We start from the raw sequence: 23311 nt of genomic DNA on the forward strand, positions 1-23311 counted from the left end.
GGGGGGGGGGGGGGTTCGGGGCTCAAAGGACCATTTTTTGGTCCACTTTTTCTGTAAAGGTCCACTTTTTGGTCAAATTTTTATGTAAAGGTCCAAGATATATTTCGAAAATATGGACTGGAATCGTAGAAAAACTGCTCCCTTTGTCATTGAATAAAAATTTATCTCTGATTTTTTCTTGGAAATCCTCTCAAAAATGCACGAAATGCCATTTTAGAAGGTTGATTTTTCAAAATTTTCCGGGGGAGCATGCCCCGGATCCCCCTAGGAAGCTCCCGCCTTCGGCGCTCGAGGTCCCCTCAAGCAGTGGGAAGAACCCCCCATTCAAAATCCTGGTTACGGCGCCTTCTGTGATAGATCCCAGGTTAAAGTCATGACTGATAGAGGTCTCACACCAGGCGCCATGAGTTGTGTAACCTCTCCGAAGGGTTCGTACAACCGCCCAGGGGTCATTGACCCGCGTGCCGCTTCCAAGAAGAGATTGGTCACGGCGAATACGTGCTATTAGCGTGAAATCATTCGGACACCCGCATCTGATAGTCTGTAATACATGTAGCAATAGGAAATTGGCGTGAAGGGAAGGAAAGGTTGGGGACGATCCATTTACTAACTGCACTGAGGGACAATAATTACCTCCATGAAAAATGTGAAAATTCTGTGACTTCCTATTGGTGAATGATGGGAATTTTATACCTTGTGACATGTGTAACATACTTAAAGGTTAACACCACAATGCATACATTATGTTAATGCGGTCATTTGCATAATTAATGAGGACACGTTGAAATGAAGCATGACGAAGGAGAGGATTTTCACACGCAAAATATTGAAATTTGAATTTAGAAAACCATAAATTAAACTAGATTATGGTATAGACCATAGTCGATGAGACAACAACAACAAAAAAACATATACAAAAACTCATATTTTATGGAGGTATGAGATCTCAGAATTCTTATTTGATTTGTAACAATCCTCTATTTGTTTAGGCATGGTCCTATGTTTTGGCATTGGGTTTGCATCATATCATATTTTGCTCGTGTTTTAAAAAGTGATTTGGAATGAAGTATTACACGTGTTTGCAGCTGTGCTGCGGCGGTTAACATTTTGTCAATGTTTCAAAACGTTGTGTTTTTATAGTCGTTTACCATTATCATAATTGTTTGCTCAACCATAATTTTGGTTACAATAACCCTACCCAGCATGACCATGGCTACTGTTACATTATATTGCCTATATGATATACTGTCGTATTTACATGGCATATTGTCAATGTCGTAATTAAAATTACAACCGCTGTATACTTTTTACAATTACTATATTACAATTACTATATTTTTTATAAAATTTATAAGATATTATAAGAAGTTATCTTTCCATAGGCCAAAGCAAATAAATACTAATTGTAGGAACAGAAGAAACATAATGGTATTTTTTTGGTATTAGTACACATAGAACTACTGATAACTACTAAGGAACTACTAGTAAAAACTACTGGGTTTGACTTCTTTTTTGACAGGGGAAGACAAAGGATCCCACATATACATGCCTCTTGGCAGCCGGGGAAGGCTGAATTGTAAGGCTATTTTACATACAGAGGTAATCGTTACAAAATACATTGTTAGAATTTGCTTCTTCAACGTTAAAAATTCTAAGAACAATTGCGATCGAAGGTAATTTTGCTTGCTTGTTTTGGTTGAAAGTTGCTAAAGGTTTAAGTTTTAAACGACGTGAGCTAGTGTGGTGTAGTGGCAGAGTAGTCCCGGGTTCGAGTCCCGACATGCCACCGATCTTGTGCCCTTGAGTATTTGTTCTATGTGCGTGACACAACAACAGCAACAGCTGCCTTTGTATTGTATTGTTACGATTTCAATAAATAAATCAAGTTAGGGATTCGATTACAAGTTAGACTGACGTTTCGTCTGGACGTCTTACGGGTGACCTTACCGTTTTACCAGATGGTGTGTCCATATTTCGCAATTAGACATGACAGTCGGATGCAGAGGTGATGTGTTCGACCTCTAGGATGGCGTTAAAGTGCCCCGAATGCTGCCCTGAACATGCAGCGGGGCCATTAAAGGCATTACGGGCAAGGCAACATGAAACGTAAGATGACCCCACGTTACGTCTGACTGCTTTGGTGCTATGGATGATTCTGGATATGTGATATGATCAAAACGGCGCCTTAAAATGATGGGAATGGCCACGATTATGAAGAGCTATTGAGAAGGTAACAAAATGGAGTTGTCTACTGTTGAAGTCCTTGGGAAGTACACCAGCGCACAGTTACTAAATGAGCTGCAATCGTAGGATCAAGTGAAGGAAAATGGTCGGGTAAAAAAGAAATCAAACTACAAATGAAGAACTGGTATCTTTCGCTACTACAAGTAACACTGATATTGCACGAGTTGTCTGTGAGTGCGGCGGAAATGTACACGTAACATTTATTTGAACGATGGTTTGTAATTTGCCCATACAATTTTTCATAATTATGTTATGGCAGTTAACTAGGATGTCTAGTGTACTAATTGTCTGTTTTTTTTATACCAAATGTTTCTTCTGTTCTTGCAATTAGCCCTCGGGCATGAATTTGCAATAAAACATATTATTATTACATCTTTTGCTAAGATCTAATAGACCAGCCTACTACTACTACAAATGTTCTCTCTTCAGAAAGGCTCCCGAGTGGCGTAAATTTGCTGACCTAGTGGTGCGTGAAAGTTGTAGCTGAGTGAGTTATTGGATTCAGATTGGGTCTTAATTCCACGATATAGTCTGTCGCACAGAAAACACAGTACATCATCAGACATTAGGCCACAGCAAGTAAATTTTATGGATGACATCCCCCGCAGACTCCAAATCCAATGCGAGCGGGCGAAAAAAAACAAGGTTCCTACATTTTAAAATTTTGACTCAATCATTGTACAAATGGTTCTGATTCAGTGAGAACATCACACATACACAGCCAACATCACATATCACTGCATCAAAGTAAGAAACAAAACATTAAATCAGAGCCTTTTCTTGTCTCCTCTCTTTATAGTTATCTGTTCATGCCATCCACCTTCCGGCATGGCAACAGACATCTTTGCACTGTCAAAAGGCAACACATTTTTTCCCAAATCAGGCGAAAATTAATGCTGATTGTCATCCATAAAAATTACTTGTGTGGCCTTAGCTATCATCTGGCTGAGGGACTATGTTGAATACCGGTCCGGGAGAACGTGTAATCAGACCAAATTACTGTTGACTAATCCATAATCTAACGGCACTATGCATATAGGTGCCGCTTGAGATGATTGACGTGAGCTGTGAGGGTTTAAAGTAATTAGCTCCGCGGAGGTTACGTGTTCCACCGCACGTTTCGGTTATTAGTCGACCTGTGTGTGTACACGATGATTTAAGAAGTTAGGATTGGCTTTATGAATTATGACATGTATGAGTGTTTTTGGCGACGTCTCAGGGAGGAGCCTTATGGTACAGTATTGTGTGCAATTCGCAATAATTCTTAGAATTGTACAGGCATTTTGTCCACAGGAATGGAATGTCCACAGGCATTTCCCTGACCCACATCTATGCCACATTCCTGGAAACCATTGGGAAGACCCAGAAGACGTGTCTGCCCCGGATGCCAGGCCCTACTTTCTGTGACCCCGGGGCTGGGTCACTATACACTCGGGGGAGGAGTGCACTGTATCTGTCTTGCTCAAAATCATGAAACGATGGCAGTGCCATGCAAACAATAACCCTAACAGCAACCACCGTCGCCATGGCAATGTATGTTTTCATTGCGTCTTGTTATAATACTGTATAACTGAATAGCCTTCCAGAAGACCTAGGTTATCACAGAGCTACAAGTAGTCATGATAATACCTGTGACCCCCCCCCCTGCATTTCTCTTCCTCAATTACTTGTTCTTTTAGGCAATATATTCTATTTTATGACGATTTACCACATTTGTGGAAGGATTGACATAACAGGTGACAATCACCTCTTCAAAGACGTCAACCCCGAGACCAGACTGTTATGTTTGAATCACTCACACCGGGAAGGTCCCCTACTCTTTTCGATAAGTGTGGTGAGGTGTGGCTCTCCCAAACACGGGGACGTCCCTAACCGAAGCTAGGTACTCATTTACACCTGAGTGAAGAGAGGAATGTCGTGTAAAGTGCCTTTCCCAAGGGCACAAGATCGGTGACATGGGCAGGGTTCGAACCCGCGACCTCTCGGGTGTGAGCCGAACGCGCTACGGACTGCGCCACATGACCCCACAGGCAATATCAAAGAAGGAATGCAGATGCAGATCACTCCATGTCAAATTTATACCGGATATGTGTTGATGGCTGTCAAATATGATTTCTCAGATGTATTCAACGGCGGGGTACTTTTGTTAAGCCGACGTTTTTTTTTTGTGCGCTCATGTCGAAAATTCTGGGGGAACCCAACCTTAATTCATCCCGATGCGACATCAAATGAGATAGGTCAATCTAACAGTATACATGATGACTTCTCTCACAAATTTCCTGATCACTTCTCTCACAAAAAAAGCCTGGGTGACAAATTAAGGTGATCAACTGTATGTGCTTAGAGCCAGGGTACGTGTAGTTATTGATTATTTCTGGAGCTTTTGAGCTCCAGTACCTGGTGTGGTGTGTGTGTGTGCATGTCAGCTGTGTAAGGAGTTCGCTAGCCTGGGTGCCAGGCCCCTAGCACGCTGGACGCAAAGTATCTCAGTGCTCAGTGTCCAGTGTGCTATGGGTCTGGCTTCCAGGCTTGGAATTCGCTTCAAAATGTACATGTACTGCATCTGGCCGCACGGTACCTCTAGCTTCGGGGCCAGGTGCGCTAAAAGCCCGACTGATTCTCTGCTTTGTCCCGTACGTAGTTCCTGAGGCTCCAACAGGTGGTGTTTGAGCTGGTGTCCGTGGAGTGTGTGAGGAGTCCGACCCAGAACGGACTCCTACCGGCAGCGCGACACCTCCACCTGCGGGGCCAGATGCGCTACATGCCCGACTGGGACTGCGTCATCTTCCTCTGCTCACCACTGTACGTATTGTGACGGAAAACTCTCTCACGGAATCTTCTCAAAATAATCATAAGAAATTAGAAATCTCAGTAAGTGGATAAAACTAGAACTTTCCGTCCTGCATCTCTTACAACATAAACTAGAAACTAGAAACAAACTTTTCAAACAAACAAACAAACAAACAAACAGACAAACAAACAGACAAGAACCAACAAAAATGATACCCTGATTACCTCATGTTGCATAATCCAAAACACGAACAAAATGCTGTAGTTGGTAATGTACATTATCAACTTGAGCAAACAAACAAACAAAAAAACAATTAAACAAACAAAAATTAATAGTATACTTTTATTTACGCAACTTTTCAGTATCCAGAACACGAACGAGATGCTTGAGCTGGGCCTGTACATTAACTCGGACAAGCAAACAAACAAACAAACAAACAAACAAACAAACAAACAAGAAAACAAACAAAAACAGTAACTTTAAATTCTCGCACCTCCTTTTGCAGCATCCAGAACACGAACGAGATGCTTGACCTGGGGCTGTACATTAACTCGGACAAACAAACAAACAAACAAACAAACAAGGAAACAAACAAAAACAGTAACTTTAAATTCTCGCACCTCCTTTTGCAGCATCCAGAACACGAACGAGATGCTTGAGCTGGACCTGTACATTAACTCGGACAAACAAACAAACAAACAAACAAGGAAACAAACAAAAACGGTAACTTTAAATTCTCGCACCTCCTTTTGCAGCATCCAGAACACGAACGAGATGCTTGAGCTGGGCCTGTACATTAACGACCTGAGCATGCACGATAACAGCCGTGAGCTGGTCATGGCGGGCACGCAGCACATGGCCAGTCTGGAGGTGTCGTACGAACGGGTAAGACTTTTCTTTGCATATCCGTTAGCAGGGACCGTCATTTGTGTTGGTGAACAAGGTTCTATAAAGTCAATATATAGTAGAGGGGATTCATTCCTCAAGCTAACCGACATCTCGCACACACAGTCGTCCCTAAGTAAGACATCACTTGGAGAAGCCATACAGGCGAAACCGGTCGTGTGACAGGCTGAATAAAAGTTCTAAACGGGAACTAGAGAAGTAACATTTGCAAAGCAAATGCATAATGTTTACCTTCAGACATGGTCTGCTTTGTTAATGCTTACTCAAACACATTCACATAGATGTACTACTAGTATATGGTGACAGGAGCAGAGCAGACAATGACATTGCAACATTATGTAACCCAACACCAGTCACCATGGTGACAGATGTCAACAATATCATGTCATTGGTCAGGTCAGAGGTCATTGTTTGGAGAAGAAGAAGAAGAAATAAACTGAGCAAAAACAATATGTTTTCCTTCGGTAAACATAACTATGCGGCTCCAGATATCTTACGCAGGGGCGACAGCGTGTGTGAGATGCCGGTTACCTTGAGGAATGAATCCCCTCTACTATATACAGCAACGTTCTCGAAGTCATTTTGACCTTTCGTTTTAACAGAAAGCTAAACGTAAATGATGCTTTGGACTGTCATTGTTTTTCAAGAGGAATAGTCTGAATATTACATTGGATATAGTATGCAAGTGGTATAATCAGTCTGAATTGTAGTACAGGTATCCATTATATGTTCTCTTTCCACTGTTCCATTGTGTTGAATACCAACCGGTGCACGTTTCATGTCTATAGGACTAACATGTTACAGTGTATACTATCATGAAAGTTCATCTGTGTTGGTAGTTACATGTTTAAAGTTAAAACTTTTGGTCCAACACAAAAAATTCTCTCACCTAGAGCTTTCGACTAGTCACTCTGGTCTTCCTCAGTAGACTGACCCAGTGAAGCTTGTCACGTGGCTTCTTTGAAGTGTGACGTCAACATTGGGTCAAAGGTATCTGGTAGACGATGTCGGCCCCCGTCGCGGTTCAATGTAGGGTGATGTGCCCTGATGTATATGGCTTCCTTCACCCCTCTCAAGAAATAGTCTTGTTCAGTGTCTAAAATCCTTACAGTGTCAAGTGAAACATGACACCGTCTACCAGATACCTTTGACCCAGTGTTGACGTCACACTTCAAAGAAGCCACGTGACAAGCTTCACTTGGTCAGTCTACTGAGGAAGACCAGAGTGACTGGTCGAAAGCTCTAGGTGAGAGAATTTTTCGTGTTGGACCAAAAGTTTTAACTTTAATCATGTTACAGTGTAGATGTTTCTGTCAATTGACTTGATTTTATGAATGGCATATCTTCTGGAGACCACAGATTGGATGCAAGAGGCATTTCTTTTTTTGTTTGTTTGTCTTTAGAAAGAACAATAATCAACATGAATATTTATTGCAGTGCCATCCTTAAAATCAATTTTGTCACCGTGCATCTATGTTGGTAGAAGTCATTATGAAACGGACTCAAAACTTTAACACAGGATAGAATTTGGACCTTCCCAAACTTTTTACTGTACAACTCCAGTCAGGAAATATGTGCCCAATCACAACAAGACTGGCAATGAAAACAAACATACATTGCCATGGCGACGGTGGTTCATGATAGGGTTATTGTTTGCATGGCACTGCCATCGTTTCATGATTTTGAGCAAGACAGATACAGTGCACTCCTCCCCTGAGAGTATAGTGAACGAGCCCTGGGGTCACAGAAAGTAGGGCCATCTGGGGCAGAGAGGTCTTCCCAAGGGTTTCCAGGAATGTGGGCATAGATGTGGGTCAGGGAAATGCCTGTGGACATTCCATTCCTGTGGACAAAATGCCTGTACCATTCATAGAATTCTTGCGAATTGCACACAATACTGTACCATTAGGCTCCTCCATGAGACGTCGCCAAAAACATGGGCATGTCCAAATTCTATCAAATATTGGAAGTTAAAGTTTAGAATCCGTTTCATACGACAGTGATGTTTTAGGTCTTAGGCACAACACTGCGCAGACTGGTCCTAAAACAATTGCCAGAACCACCGAACTACTGGAAAAACCTGTGACTCTTTCGATGCCGATAATGGAATGCCATTATTAAGCACTATGACAAGACAGTTGTAGATTGACTGTTTTTGTAACTATCTCACATAGGTATGCTATGCTTTGTTGCTCGCTAAAAGTTAAGTTAATTATTGTGGCCAAACATTTCTTTCAATTCCTGTGTGCATTAGCCACCGTAGTTGTCTGTGTACAAAAATGAATCTCGCCACTCAAAGTCCACACTTCATATTTGTTCTGTAAACCTTTGATATTGGTAAGATTCATTACATTTATAAAATCATCTTTTAAAAATTGATGTCACAACCAGAACCTGACTATATATTGTTGCATTTGTGTTTAGAAAGTTGTTTGTTGTTTGTAATCATCTGTACAATGTGTGTCTTAGTGCAACATGTTGCACAGATTTTCTTGCCACTGGCCTCTATTATGCTCCTGCTCTGTTTCGTGCTACTGTTATTTTGTATTTTGCTCAAGCCTCGCGCTACAGTATATTGTATTTTACCCAAGCCGCGGCATTGCCATATTTGCCTGCAGCTTTGCTATATATTGCTCAGCCTATTATTATTGCCATCTTTGCTTACTTTGAATGCCATGTGCCACTGTGTGTTACTGCTGCATAACATTTTACTTCAGTCAACTATAACTGTCCTATTGTGGTGCTCCTTGTTCAGCACATAATACACGATAGTATCAGAATAAAAACGACTCTTGTGAGTGTGGTTCTACTACATGGCGATTTGACAAACAAAAACAAACAAAAACAAACAAAAACAAACAAAAACAAACAAAAACAAACAAAAACAAACAAAAACAAACAAAAACAAACAAAAACAAACAAAACAAAAAACAAAAACAAACAAAAACAAACAAAACAAACAAAACAAACAAAAACAAACAAACAAACTTGATGACCGTTTGGTACCGCTCAATTTGAAACATCACTCCAGTATAAGTTTCTCCAAGTGCCACTTGTTTATTTTGCAAGCCGCTGCATCTTACTCTCCAAGCAGAGGTTTGGGTTTTGGGTTATTTTTGGCGTGTTTTTAGGCTTTTTTTTCATCGGGGTTTCTTTATTGCACTGGAATTTTTTTCACCCAACCCCAAAGTTTTGGGCTATTTTTGGCGTCTTTTTAGGCTTTGTTTTTATCGGGGTTTCTTTACTGCACTGGAATTTTTTTTCACCCAACCCCAAAACAAACTTGAGTGAAAACAATTCCAGTGCAAAGCCTGATAAAAAAGCCTAAAAACATGTCAAAAATAACCCAAAACCCAAACCTCTGTTTGGAGAGTAGCTGCACCTCATTTGCAGCCGCTGGAGCATGTTGCACGACCGGCAGTCTTGATTCTGCCACCGGGCCGTTTGCGATCATGTTGCGCTAAGGATACTGATGCCTGTCGGCAGGCCATTTGCCCTCTTCAGGTCCGTCTGTCCCGTCTTGTTGTGCCCCGTGCTACTCTGTGTGTTCTTCTCTAGTCCAAACAGCCTGAGGTCTCCTTTCTCCAACTTCTTTCATACCGGAGGTGTCTTCAAAAGTCCTATGACAAGGTAGCTTGTGTACCTGTATGTTTTCCCACCCTTCTGTATACAGCTCTAGGCCCCGCCTTGTCCACTACATGCATGGGTTGCTGCTATGCTTGTTTGCCGTGTGAAGTACAGTTGTAAAGACGACATGAAACCAATGATGACAATGTTTCTGGAAATTGTCAAACATGATAGGCAGTATATTCAATGAACAAAGATGTTCGGACAAAACATACACTTTTCTAATGCTAGGGAACATTGAATATTGCAAAGAATCCTTTGTTTTTTTTATTGCTGCAGCATGTTATAATTCATTTAAATGTTGCAAGTAACGTTACGGTAGGCATGGCAGCCGGTTCAGAACCTGGCACCATTGTTCGAGAAAAACGTTCTTTTCGACTTTTGAGAAACAAACAAACAAAAGCACGGTCTGCTCTGTTAATTCTTACTCAAACACATTCTTATACTAGTATATGGTCAGACAGGAGTCTAAATCCCTCCTGCTATAAAATTGCAACATGATGTAACCCAACACTAGTTACCATGGTGACAGACGTCTGGTTCAGGTCATTGACCTTATCTGTTTGGAGAAGAAACAGCAAAAAGAATATGTTTTCCTTAAGTAAACATAATGACTTGCAATTTTGTATGTGGTCCGGATAATTATGTATTGTTTGCTTCTCAAAAGAACGTTAATGACGAGCAGTGGCTGAATCAGCTTCTATGCCTACCGTGACGTCAATCCATCATTTAATTGAATTAACTGCATCTAGAAAAGTAACAACTGGAAAGCAAACGCATAATGTTTACCTTCGTATATGGTCTGCTCTGTTAATTCTTACTCAAACACATTCACATACTAGTATATGGTGACAGGAGTCTAAATCCCTCCTACTATAGAAATGCAACATCAGTTACCATGGTGAGAGACAGGCTGGATTTAGTCAGGTCAGAGGTCACTGTTTGGAGAAGAAGAAGAAGAAACGTAGCAAAAACAAACTGTTTCCATTCGGTAAACATAATTATTCAGGAACCGGAAGGATGATGTGCAAGATTCGGTGTTCCCTAATATCAGAAGAGTGCATTTTTTTTGTCCGAACGTCTTTGTTTATTGAATACTGCCGATCACGTTTTGCTACCTTCAGGAACTGATTGTCATTGGTTTCATGTCGTCTTTAAGTGGCGCTTGTAGCCGTGTCACGCCTGAGGGACATGAAAGCATTTCCTCCTGACTGCGCCCGTCTGGTGGCCGTGCTTTCGCATTAACCTTAGAGCGCCATTAACACTTATTGTATAGACATCATGCGTCACGTTTGTCAAGTAACGAGGCAATTGTGTATTGGCAAGTTGAGAGGGATAAGGAAGGGGGAGGGGTCGCGCTTGGGAAAACGTAACTCAGTAACGATGCTCAGGCGGTTTTGTGCCCGTAGCCAGGATTTTGAATGGGGGGGTTCTTCCCACTGCTTGAGGGGACCTCGAGCGCCGTAGGCACGAGGCGAGCACCGAAGGCGCGAGGTTCCTAGGGGGGTCCGGGGGCATGCTCCCCCGGAAAATTTTGAAAAATGAACCTTCTAAAATGGCATTTCGTGCGTTTTTGAGAGGATTTCAAAGAAAAAATCAGAGATAAATTTTTATTCAATGACAAAGGGAGCAGTTTTTCTACGATTCCAGTCTATCTTTTCAAGAAAAATCTTGGACCAAAAAGTGGACCTTTGAGCCTTGTGGGTCTTCCGAACCTCCCAAACCTCCCCGGCTACGCGCATGGGTTTGCAAGGTACATGCGACAACAGTGTGACATGTGACAACAATTTCGCTCACATGTTGCAACAAAACGCTCAGCGCGTTAGTCAGAATAATCAGGGGCTTAAGCTGAACCTACCAACGCAGTTGTTGTCGCGAATTTTGGGACGGCGAATTTTGGGACGGACGACAAATAAAATGACATCGCTTCATATTACGATATTTTGGTACATGTAGTTCTGTCTAAAATGCTAACATGGATCAACTGATCAGTGTCTTCTGTTTTAAAGACTTAAAGTTGTTTCCGCGAGCGTTTAGGTAATACGTTTAGCCAAGGACATTGGTTCAGTGTAATATTGTAAAGGACCACTGTCTATACTAAAAAGTTCGAAGTACAGAGCTTACTACACAATTTGTGTGGGATACTGCACGGACAATATGAATGCATGAAAACAGATGCCTTTAAGAGTAAGTTACATACTTCTTGCTGTATATTTAGCAGTGAATTTCTATCTCACGCTGAGTTACAAAACGCCCTGATCGTAAATTTGCGTTAGTTTGGCGCCAAATCCGACGTCTGAACCTTTTCAAGGCAAAGCTCACCATTTCGAGCTGGCTCAGAAGGCCCATTTTGAGTACCGATTTTGGTGAGAGCATTCGAACCAACTGTAAACAGCCTTTTTCTTGGCCTGTGTGAATATACATGCTGCCATGGCATTTTCCAGCTGGAGAGTTATCTCTCTTTCTATATTTTGTTGAAAAAGAAACTGGCTTTTAGTCTTGTTTTGGCTGCCTGGTAGAGCTCTAAAAGTAATGCCATGTTGCTGTGTTTTGGTGCTGTACAGGGGGGTCATGATCTAAGCATTTCCATATCTATTGTACTTATTTTCGCTGATTAAAAATGAGATTTTGGGACTAAATGGACAATTTGGAAGTTGGACTACCCTGTCAATTCGAGTTTGCAATAGTTGAACACTCAAGGAGGTGATTTTTGACAGCTGATTTACTAGACGTTTACCATATATTTCAATTGGAGCTCGAGATGGTGGTCTGTGGCCTTCAACGTCCATAAGTTAAACGTTAACCGGCGCAGCTGTGTTGTTGCCCGGGCGTCACGCCTGTCGCTTCCCGCGGCCGGCCGTCCATCTCTGTCCGGCTCGGACGGGAACCTTTCAAACCGTCGTGCCGGCCGGACCAGCCGTGACGTCCGCTGGAAGTGATGGTCCTTTCCGCATGGGCAGTTTGATGGCCCGGGGTTAAGAGGCCCCGCAACGATAGGGACGGGAAAAGGCCGAAGCCTTTTAGTTCCGATAAGCTGCACAGGAAGTCAGTCAAGAAGCGAACCGGTAAAATTGTCCGTCGGGACTAGCCTCCTCTGCAGGCCTCCTAGCCTCTACCAGGCTTGAGGGCACGGCTGAAAATAATAGAAATTGGCCAAATAGAGAACCGGTAAAATTGTCCGTCGGGACTAGCCTCCTCTGCAGGCCTCCTAGCCTCTACCAGGCTTGAGGGCGCGGCTGAAAATAATAGAAATTGGCCAAATAGAGAGATAATTACACGCCGAGGGAGTTTAGCCATCCAGTTTTGAGGGGCCGGCAAACTGTAAACTGGATGGCTAAACTCCCTCGGCGTGTTATCTCTCTATTTGGCCAATTTTTACTATTTCCAGCCACTCCCTCAAGCCTGGTATAGGCTACAGGCCTCCGGGCGGGTGGGAGTTTTGATACTGCGTTTTGTAGAATTTTTAACGCGTTATCCTTTGCCGGCCATCCTACAACCAGCCGCCCAGGGAAGGTTTGTACCCGCCACGGCGGCTGGTTGTAGGGTGCCCGGCAAAAGAACGCGTTAGAAATTCTACGGTACTCTACAAAACTCCCAACGATCTACTCTCCTTGGCAAACTATCCAGATTTTACAACTCTTTCTGACAACGCAAAAACTGACCTTTTACTCCGTGGCAGTCCTACCCAAAACTTTATCACCACATCAGAATGTTTTTAAAAAATTTCAATTTCCCCCTTTGTTATCTATGTATTGTGTCCTCTCTTTGCCATCATTTATCATTGGATGGGAAACCGGACTTGCGCTTTTGAATTTCCTATATTTACTGTTTTGCCTGTCTTAAAGTTGCGTTTGTTTTTTCTTTATTATATGTATTTATTTAGTGGTGCCGTAAACATAAGTGCTTTCCACTTGAGTGCGGCACCACCATGTCTTGTACCTTTTTCTATGTGAACGAAAAAAAAACGCGGTATGAAAACTCCCACCCGCCAGGAGGCCTGCACGGGAGGCTATGTCAGGACGGCAGAGGCAGCACGTAGTCCCCGGAGGAGAGACCTCATCTGTCACGATGAAAGACTTGAAGATGACGGCGCTAAGTGTTTCTTTATAAGTCTGAAGAAGCCGCCGTTAAGTGCCTGCTGACTACCGTCTTAGCGGAAAGACAGACACTTGTTGATTGCACATGTTGCGACTTCTCGCTGGTGTACTTTGAAAGAAAATGGCAGCATAGAGGGAGCCTATAAAGGCAAGACTCTTGAACTGGGGTATCTAATAACCCCTTTAAATTTTTAAACACTAAAACAGCAAGAAAATGAGTCTGCGAGCTCATAAAATTGAGATTTTCGGCAGTCATACGCTCGTTGCTCTCTCGATCACCACGCGATTTTTTGGATCGGCCAAATTGTGTTCGCCGGTTATGGAGGCCCAGTCAATTTGATAGCCTAAAAGGATAGTTTCATTTTACGAAAAATACGCTCGACTCTTTGTCGATTTTTAAATTTGGCGATTCTCAAATCTGGCAATTTTTAAATTTGGCGATTTTTCGGCAATGAACAAATAGCTCGTCGACTGTGTGACCCCGGCTTAAGGACAGTGATATTCAGATTGAATAACCATATATAAGCCCTCAAGCTATACGTAATCTGACAGCTGATGACAGTTTTCATGTATAATATATGATCTGTCTAAAAAAGATCGCGAATCTTCAACCTTATCTTAGAAGTCTCACAGGGCTATGGATTCCACCCGCTTTTGTTGCCAATTTTTATAACTTGCAGCAAAAGAGCACTGTTTCTTTTACAAGCATCTGGCCTATTCAACGGTTCAAAACGTTTGTACCATTAGACGGGGAGTGGGTATATAAAACTTTTTTACTGCTTCTCAGAAACGTTCACTACGCTCGTAAACCGACCAGACTCAGTGTTATACAGCAAACCTTCATGTGATGTATCTCATTTTTTTAGATAGCGTCAAGAGTAGTAAGAGACTACAGGCCTCGAAACTAAGTTTTCTTCGTTTTGTCCCAGCACTGTCCCAAAAATTACTTTCAATTGTCCCGAAGTGAGGACGAACTGTCCCAACCTGTTTTTGGAAAGTATTGTATGACTTTAACTTGAAGTCAACTTTATTTTGCTTGTGCTCACTCCCAGGCGCACATAATTGCAGAGTAGACAGGAAATTCGGGGGACTATTCCGGATCCAAAAGCCGGGACGTGTGCCTGATAAACAAAAGAAGGGCTGACATTCTGATGTTGATTATTTTTCGATTGTCCCAAAAATGTCCCAAAGTGTCTTTTTAGTTGTCCCAGCCTAAATTTTAGTGGTCAGTGGCCATTGGACCACCTTTAATTTCTAGCCCTGGGACTATATACGAGCTGAGGAGGATAGACACTTAAGCAATCTGTAGATACGCAAAATTCTCTTTTGAGTCGCGCCACACGACAGGGGCAACTGCCGACGCGCAGGGTTATTTATGGCCCGTTCTGCAGTGCTCCGCCGGCAGCCAATGGCCGCCTGACGATCCCCATCGCCTGTAATCCTCCGCCGGGTCAGCGATCAAAGACACGCCGTGTCAGGATGATCATTCACAGCCGGGACCGGCTAGAATACAGACCGGGACTGCATGGCGCAACTTTCAAATAGGTTTACGCTCACAACCTTTCAGCGTTCCACTAGGTTCTCTTCCAGTTCTCATCAATACACCGTTAACATACCTGTCTCAAAGTCATTTTACAACAACAGCTTCTTTCCCCGGACTGCAAAATTATGGAACTCTCTTCCAAACAGTTGCTTTCCGTCCGACTACAATCCACAAAGCTTCAAAACAAAGGTCCACCGCCATCTCCTGACATAACTACATTATACTCACTTAAGTACCTCTAGCTCTATGCCTAGAAGTGGCCAAAAATAATTGGTCTTGCATTGAGCGACACCGTTAAAAAAAAGGTTTGGCATCAGTACATCAATCTATGGCAGCGAATGATACAGTCCGTTCGTGCTTATAAACCTGCCATTCTCCTGCAGTCTCTTAGTGTCACTGACGAAAGGTAGTGGATGCTACCTGAAACGTCTGACCGTTTCCAAAATCATATCCAGTTGCTTGAGTAACTGTTTTTTTGGCGATACGGTCCGTTAGTTTCATCAGTACATCAACCTATGGCAGCGAATGATACAGTCCGTTCGTGCTTATAAACCTGCCATTCTCCTGCAGTCTCTTAGTGTCACTGACGAAAGGTAGTGGATGCTACCTGAAAGGTCTGACCATATCCAGTTGCTTGAGTAACTGTTTTTTTGGCGATACAATCCGTTAGTTTATAACCATGCAAGACTATCTGAAGAATTAGCCTCTACCAGGCTTGGGGAGACGGCTGGAAAGAATAGAAATCGGCCAAATAGAGAGATAAGCATGCCAAGGGAGTTTGTCCGTTGAGAGAACAGCAGTTCGCCGCACCCCAACGCTAGAGTTTGGCCGCTCCCGAACAACTGTACTCTCCAGCAGCCAAACTCCCCTCGCATGCTATCTCTCTATTTGGTCGATTTCTACTCTTTCCAGCCGCCTCCCGAAGCCTGGTAGAGGCTATGCAATACTATATAAAGAATATCCCCAGTTTGCGATCGTACAATGATCGTACAACGATCAATACAGCAGTTAGATGATGTAGCAGCGGTTTACAACAGTTTACAACCATGGAGGACTATCTAAAGACTGCAGTTTCGTTTGCAATCGTACAACGAGCGTACGCCGACAGACTCCATCGTGCCCCAAATCTCGCTCTTTCTCTTTCTTTCTCCCTTGGGTTAGTCTGAAGCGCGGAGAGCTCGCATTTCTTCGTTAGGCCACAGCAAGTAAATTTTATGGATGACATCCTCAACAGACTCCAAATCTAATGCGAGAGGGCGAAAAAAACCCAAGGCGGGCCGAAAAAACAATATTCCTATATTTTGAAATGTTGACATCATGAACCCTGTTAAACAAGAAACGATAGCTATATAGTGCTAACTTTACTGCCACCTGTCACAACATCCATTTGTCACTGAAACAACTCTGAAAATGGAAAGTTTTCAATCATTGTACAAATAGTTTTGATTCCGTGGGAACGTATAAAAGGAATAAAATACATCACCGCATCAAAGTAAAAGTCAAAACAATAAATCAGAGCCTTGTCTTGTCTCCTCTCTTCATGTTTATCTGCCATACACGTTCCGGCATGGCAAGGCATGCCATTTTGTCCATTTTCGGCATGTTGACCACCGTCAAAGGGCAACAAAATTTCTTGTTTGTTTTTTTCTCCAAAATCAGGCGAAAATTAATGCGCGCGCTGATGTCATCCATAAAATTTACTTGCTGTGGCCTTATTCCTCCCCTAAAACATTCATCAATGCCAACGCTACGCAGCTATTCGACGTAAGCCTGTACTTATTCCTGGCTGCACGGCGGGATTTTCCGTTCCATCTGTCAGGCGGCAGATCTTAGAGAACATTACTGTATGTCTCAATCCTCTTACCTGAACAAGGGCGATTTACAAGTCAGGATTTACGCTATCAAATTACTCTTGTGTGAGAACTTAAATAGTCACAAATCGGTAGTAGCTAAGCTGAATATGTTAACTGTATGGAAGTTCCTATAACGTGAGCGTCTGTAAAATCCAAGCTTCACAATTTAAAGGCATTTTGAATTTTGAAACATATAATGTATTCCCTTTAGCTTCTCTTACTGCCATTTTACTTTCCTTCCTTTCTTTCTTTCTTTCTTTCTTTCTTTCTTTCTTTCTTTCTTTCTTTCTTTCTTTCTTTCTTTCTTTCTTTCTTTCTTTCTTTCTTTCTTTCTTCTTGAAATCTTTCTATTTCATTTTCTTTGGGGTGGCTACTTTTAAGTGCAAACCGCCCAGCTGCAGGGAATGGAGTACATCATGTTTAAAAAAACTTCTTGATGTGTGATTCACACAACATGACGTCAGTTTAAGACCAAACAAACTCTCCGACAGTTTAAGAACAGATTAAGACGGATTAGTACAGCTGCCGTTTGTCTTGTCAACGCGGGATGACCCCAATCATCTGTTGTCATCTTTAAAGCTTAAGAGGGTCCACACGAGAGCTAGGGTGCAGGTGTGCTTGTCTGCAGCGCTACTTTGCAACAGTCACGTATACATGTACACATGCGTTTTCGTGTTTTTAAGGCTTTTAGTTTGATTTGAAAAATGCGCTTTTGTGTTTTCCAAAATGACGTAGTGATGTGTCTGTGTGTGTTTTTCAAGGTTGAGTATATACAGTCATAACGTTTTTTGTAGTCGTACAAGAGTGAAAATTAACATAGATAGCGCAAGTGCTTGTTCCTTTTTTTGGGGGGGGGGTTGTGGACGACCTACCGTCTCTCGCTGGTTGTCTGCCTCCACTTTCATGCCCGTAGCCAGGATTTTGGAGGGGGGGGGGTTCTTCCCACTGCTTGAGGGGACCTCGAGCACCGTAGGCGCGAGGTTCTGAGGGGGGTTCGGGGGCGTGCCCCAGCGGAAAATTTTGAAAAATGAACCTTCTAAAATGGCATTTTGTGCGTTTTTGAGAGGATTTTCAAGAAAAAAATCAGAGATAAATTTTTATTCAATGACAAAGGGAGCAGTTTTTCTACGATTCCAGTCCATCTTTTCAAGAAAAATCTTGGACCTTTACATAAAAAGTGGACCAAAAAGTGGACCTTTTAGCCTTGTGGGGGGGTTCTTCCGAACCCCCCACAAGCTTCGGGCATGACTTTGAAGAGTTTGTAGGTTGTATCCCTCGGCCATAGACTAGAGAGAAAAGGAACATGCATACGTACATTTTGAACTAAACACGTTATTTGTGACGACAAACATTTCACAAACATTTCGTAGTGCGATGATATCATTACCAATGCAAAAAAAAAGAACTGTTATACGAGTTACGTCGCGAACTAAGGCCATGTTGATTTGATTATATGGATGACATTCTCTAGGATTAGGAACCCAAAAAGTTGCTTTCATTATGAAATCTACGCGGTCAAGAAGGTGGAACAAAGGGACACAGAGTATATGGTATGGCGAATAATCTACTCCTCAAATTCATTTCTTTACACTTTCGTTTTTTTTCGTTTGATTTTTACATTCTACGACATTGGTATCGTTTTCCAACAACTGAAGGTATATATTTGCTCATTTTGCAACTGTTTGTACTCAACACAGTATGGTTGAAAACTTTTTTTTTGGAAATTCATGCGCGCGTGGATGTCATCCATATAATTAAATCAACATGACCTGATAGGTGCGTTTAAGAAAAAACCTGATGAGAATGGGTCTCACATCGGAGTTGTGCTTCCCAACAGGCCGTGAAGTACAGCGAACAGCTGTGCGAGAACATGAAGAAGTGCGAGGACTGGCGGAAACACAGTGACGAGCTGCTGTACCAGATGATCCCGCGGACCGTGGCCGACAGGCTGAGGAGGGGGATGGACGTCAACGACACCGTAGAGGTGAGTGAATGGATGAATAACAGGTTTATTTCAATAAAATAAAATAACAGATAATATGCCATTGCAGCTACAATCACTGAATTGGGGCGCTATCTAACAATTAAAAGATGTTTTATCTACAAATAGTTATCACAAATATATACAGAAGAGCGAGCGAAGTTAGCCATTCAGTAGCTCAACAAGGAACGGTATCGTGCTGTTTCTAAACCTAGATGTTCTGCACCTGAACTGAGAGATTTTGTTTTTAAACCTCAGCGCTCTATCATGCATATCCTCACGTCTGGGAGGTAGCCAGTTAGCGTAAGTGGGTGATTTTACTACAGAAAATGCGAGTGGAGCGCCGGTGTCAAGCCATATAACTGATCCTGCTAAGTAAATGCGCGTCTCCGATGCTACTTGGGGGTTTCCAATATACCTGAGGCAAGGGGTGGGAGGGGTTTAGTCGTGACGGCGGGAGACAATCTAACCTAATGTTCTGGTGTATGGTCTGCTCTGTTAATTCTTACTCAAACACATTCATATATATGGTGACAGGAGTCTAAATCCCTCCTGCTACAAAATTGCAACATGATGTAACCCAACACTAGTTAGCATGGTAACAGACAACCTGGTTCAGGTCATTGATCTTTTTGGTTTGGAGAAGAAGAGGAAACGTTGCAAAAACATAACGGTAAACATAAATATTGTGACGTGCGTTTCTAGGCGTTTCCGGAAGTGACTGTGATGTTTAGTTACCTGGTGGGGTTTATGGAGATCAGTGCCAAGGTTCCCGCCGTGCAGCTGGTCACCACCATCAACGACTTCTTCACTCTGTTCGACACCATCAGTCTCAGACATGATGTCTTCAAGGTAACGTACGTGTGGGGTACTAAAGCTACGGTCACAACCCGCCGTACGTGCTTTTTGTCCGTACGTTTTTTTGGGAGGCTACGTCTGCTACGTTTTTTCTGAAAACGTGGGGAAGGAGTGGCGTCTACGCACGTCACTCGCACGTCATTCGCATGGTTGGACAAAGTGTAAGAGTGTGGTCTGCACGCCACGTCTGGCCGTGAGCGGTTGCGTTCATCGTACGTTGCGCAAGTGGTAAGTGAGTTGTACGTGCTTACAACGTACGATCTCCGTGCGATTGCAACTTTACCGCAAGGAGGCCGTACTCACACGTGCTTCTTCCGCACGGCACGTACGGGGAACGCGTGTCGCTCGTACTCGCACGCAAGGGTGGTGAATCGTGTCTGCGTGCTCCCAAATCCGTAGGATTCCGTACGGAGGCGGTACTCACCACGCACGGATGCCCTGCGTTTGCCCACGTTTTTGCACGTAGACAGCACGCAGAAGCACGTACGGCGGGTTGTGACCGTAGCTTAACCTGGTATCCAGTCTATCGTGGTTGGGGCAGGCTGTCTTCGGGGCTCTAATAATTTCCCCCCGCCCAGTACAACAGGCCGCCCGGTAGGAGTGTTACGTCAATGATAGAATTTGGCACGCCGGGAGTTGATTCGCCCCATGCACAAATCAATCTTTCATCGCGAAAAACCTACCGGGGAACCTGGCTGATGCGGGCGGGGAAGAGCTTCAGCAGCCCCGTAGAAAATCCGCCCCAACCACGATAGACTGGATATCAGTTTAGTGTGGTACAGTCTTTGTGGAGGAATTTGTTTTAACACAATTCGTTTGATAGGAACCATCAATTGCAAATTTCAGAAGAGCCAGCCTCTGGTCTGCGATAACTAAGGACCCGATTGTTGAATACACCGTGGCGTGAACAAAGTGGTCAAAGGTGGACGGAAGTCTGTGTCGGCCCCCGTCTCGATTCAATGAGGTGTACACATGAATAGGGCTTGGTACAGAATCATCATCTACTCATAGAGACCATATTTTCAAGGTGCCATCCTTAAAATGATCATAAGCAACATAATATTCAGTAAACATATAAGTGTGAAATGAATGATATATGTAGCAAATGCCTACGGCGTCAGGTGCACAACGGAAATGTTTATTGGATGGCTTATTGTGTTTCCAGTTTGAAACGCTAGGTGACGCTGTGTACATGGTGGTGGGAGGCGCCCCCGAGCGGAACCCGAGGCACGCTCACTGTGTGGCCGCCCTGGCCTTGGAGCTCAACCGGGAGGTCGAGAGGCTGAAAAACCCTATCGATGGCGCAAAACTCAAGGTCAAAATAGGTGAGCTCTATCAAGACTCTGCACAGCCAGAAAGCCACGTCCTGAATCGAACCATTTGGAAAGAGTTTTCTTTGCAGAGCGTATCACTCCGGAGCCGTGGAACGGACTACTTTCCCTCGCGGAAGGAAAATAGCAACGCATAGAACTCTCGACGTGGCTTTCCGACTGTGCATGCCGTGCATGCCAAAATAGATGGACACGGGGCCCCACGGTTCTTCCGAAGTTACGGTATTTTCTTGTCGTCTTATGTTCCGCTTGTCACAATGGACTGTTTGACGCCTGCAGCTGGGGTCCGACTCTCTCAACCCAATTGTCTATTAAAATGGGATCAGAACTTGGGAGTCATCCGTTTTGTACCCCAAAATTTTCCGGTTAGCGAGAGCACCGTTACAAAACGGATGGCACCCAGGCTAGCAAAACTTCGTTCGTCATCTAACTTTATATATACTTCCAGGCATCAAGTATATTATGGACCCTTCAACTGTTATGGGATCCAGTTTTCCAATCACGCATACGGCGCTGCTAAAGTCATCAGAACCACATTCTGAGTCCATGACCATATTGTCGCACACAGATAGAGTCTAGATGACCATTTGGCGTCATGATATTTTGTACACGCAACCGTTCGTTACGACATAGCGACAACTAAAGGTCGCCTTTAAAGTAAAGGTAAAATTTGTTAGGTCAAAACAATGTTGATTCCCCTGATGAAAGTTGTATAAATAAAAATGTATAAGAATCTGGCATTTTCAACCAGGTCGGACATGTATTAAATATCTATGGCGCCATTTTGTTTCTTTGTAACAATTATTGTACCGTTAGGAATGCATTCTGGGCCGGTGGTTGCCGGGGTGATCTCGCTGAAGATGCCGCAGTATTGCATGGTGGGAGATACCGTCAACACCGCCTCAAGGATGGGGACCAATAGCGAGGTGAGTAGATCACGTGATGGTGATGGCTGTGACTATCATGTGAACATCACGTGGTAGTCACAGCAGAAAGGTCACTAACATTGTGGGAGGGGGGCGGCAGTTTTAAAGATCATGCATATAATGGTATACACGTACTTTCAAAAACGTCATGTTGACATTGGTCATCATTACATGTATCACTAGATGAAAAGTAGGTGTGCAGTAAGGACTCTTTCTCTAGCTCCACTTATCTTATAACATTAGCCAAATTTCAAACAGTAAAGTGCCAAAGTAGTGAAACAAAGTATAAACTCTTCCTAAGCTATAATGCTCTTTTCAATCTTTTTTGTTCTTCAGCCCGGGAAGATTACGCTCAGTGAAAGCGTCAACAAGCTGCTATATGGCGGGGAATTCATTACTGCATATCGGGGGACCCTACTAGTCAAGGTAGGTGTGTTGTAGCCTCTACCAGGCTTCGGGAGGCGAAGATCACGTTTTGAAGTGATTGGTCATCAATTATCCTGATGAAGGCGACAGTGGCCGATGGTCTTTGACAATTTTTGTGTTGGAATCAAGTTCAACATTTTGCTATACATCTACATTGTTTCTTAACAGTTCCTGATTGGTTGTTTGATCGGTTAATTGATTGATTGATTGATTGATTGATTGATTGATTGTAGGGCAAAGGTCGGATGAAGACGTACTGGTTGGTGGGCGCGCGAGTCGCCCGGCCCTGCTCCCCTCCCTCCCTGCTCAAGCCGCGCAGCTGGAAGGACCTCCAGCGGGGGATGAGCATAGAGTTCGACTGCATGCACGAGGTCGAAAAGGAGATGCTCCAGAACAGCCCCCTTCAAGACATCGCAGAGTCCCAGGAGTCTCTTACAGTGTCTTAAGTTGTTAGTAGTCATGCCCGTAGCCGGGGGGGGGGGGTCGGTCGGAAGAACCCCCCCACAAGGCTCAAAGGTCCACTTTTTGGTCCACTTTTTATGTAAAGGTCCACTTTTTATGAAAAGGTCCACTTTTTATGAAAAGGTCCACTTTTTATGAAAAGGTCCACTTTTTATAAAAAGGTCCACTTTTTATGAAAAGGTCCACTTTTTATAAAAAGGTCCAAGATTTTTCTTGAAAGGATGGACTGGAATCGTAGAAAAACTGCTCCCTTTGTCATTGAATAA

The 23311-nt window shown here is 43.2% G+C and overlaps 1 protein-coding gene across 2 annotated transcripts in view; it reads left to right on the plus strand.

Moving 5' to 3' along the window:
- LOC109487695 (soluble guanylate cyclase 89Db-like) overlaps positions 1-23052 on the plus strand; it is a 45981-nt gene extending 22929 nt beyond the window's left edge. The window contains exons 3-11 of one of the 2 annotated variants that reach the window (XM_019791723.1): positions 4886-5046; positions 5791-5920; positions 9500-9571; positions 18899-19045; positions 19748-19894; positions 21066-21225; positions 22048-22157; positions 22494-22583; positions 22817-23052. In XM_019791723.1, the coding sequence (XP_019647282.1) occupies positions 4886-5046; positions 5791-5920; positions 9500-9571; positions 18899-19045; positions 19748-19894; positions 21066-21225; positions 22048-22157; positions 22494-22583; positions 22817-23029 (1230 nt within the window). In that variant the 3' untranslated portion in view covers positions 23030-23052. The remainder of the gene's footprint in view (positions 1-4885; positions 5047-5790; positions 5921-9499; positions 9572-18898; positions 19046-19747; positions 19895-21065; positions 21226-22047; positions 22158-22493; positions 22584-22816) is intronic. The other variant, XM_019791725.1, reaches the window with a different exon arrangement.
- Positions 23053-23311: the final 259 nt, after the last annotated feature.

Source organism: Branchiostoma belcheri, unplaced genomic scaffold, assembly GCF_001625305.1.
Source record: "Branchiostoma belcheri isolate BF01 breed outbred unplaced genomic scaffold, Haploidv18h27 scaffold9, whole genome shotgun sequence".
NCBI lineage: Eukaryota > Metazoa > Chordata > Leptocardii > Amphioxiformes > Branchiostomatidae > Branchiostoma > Branchiostoma belcheri.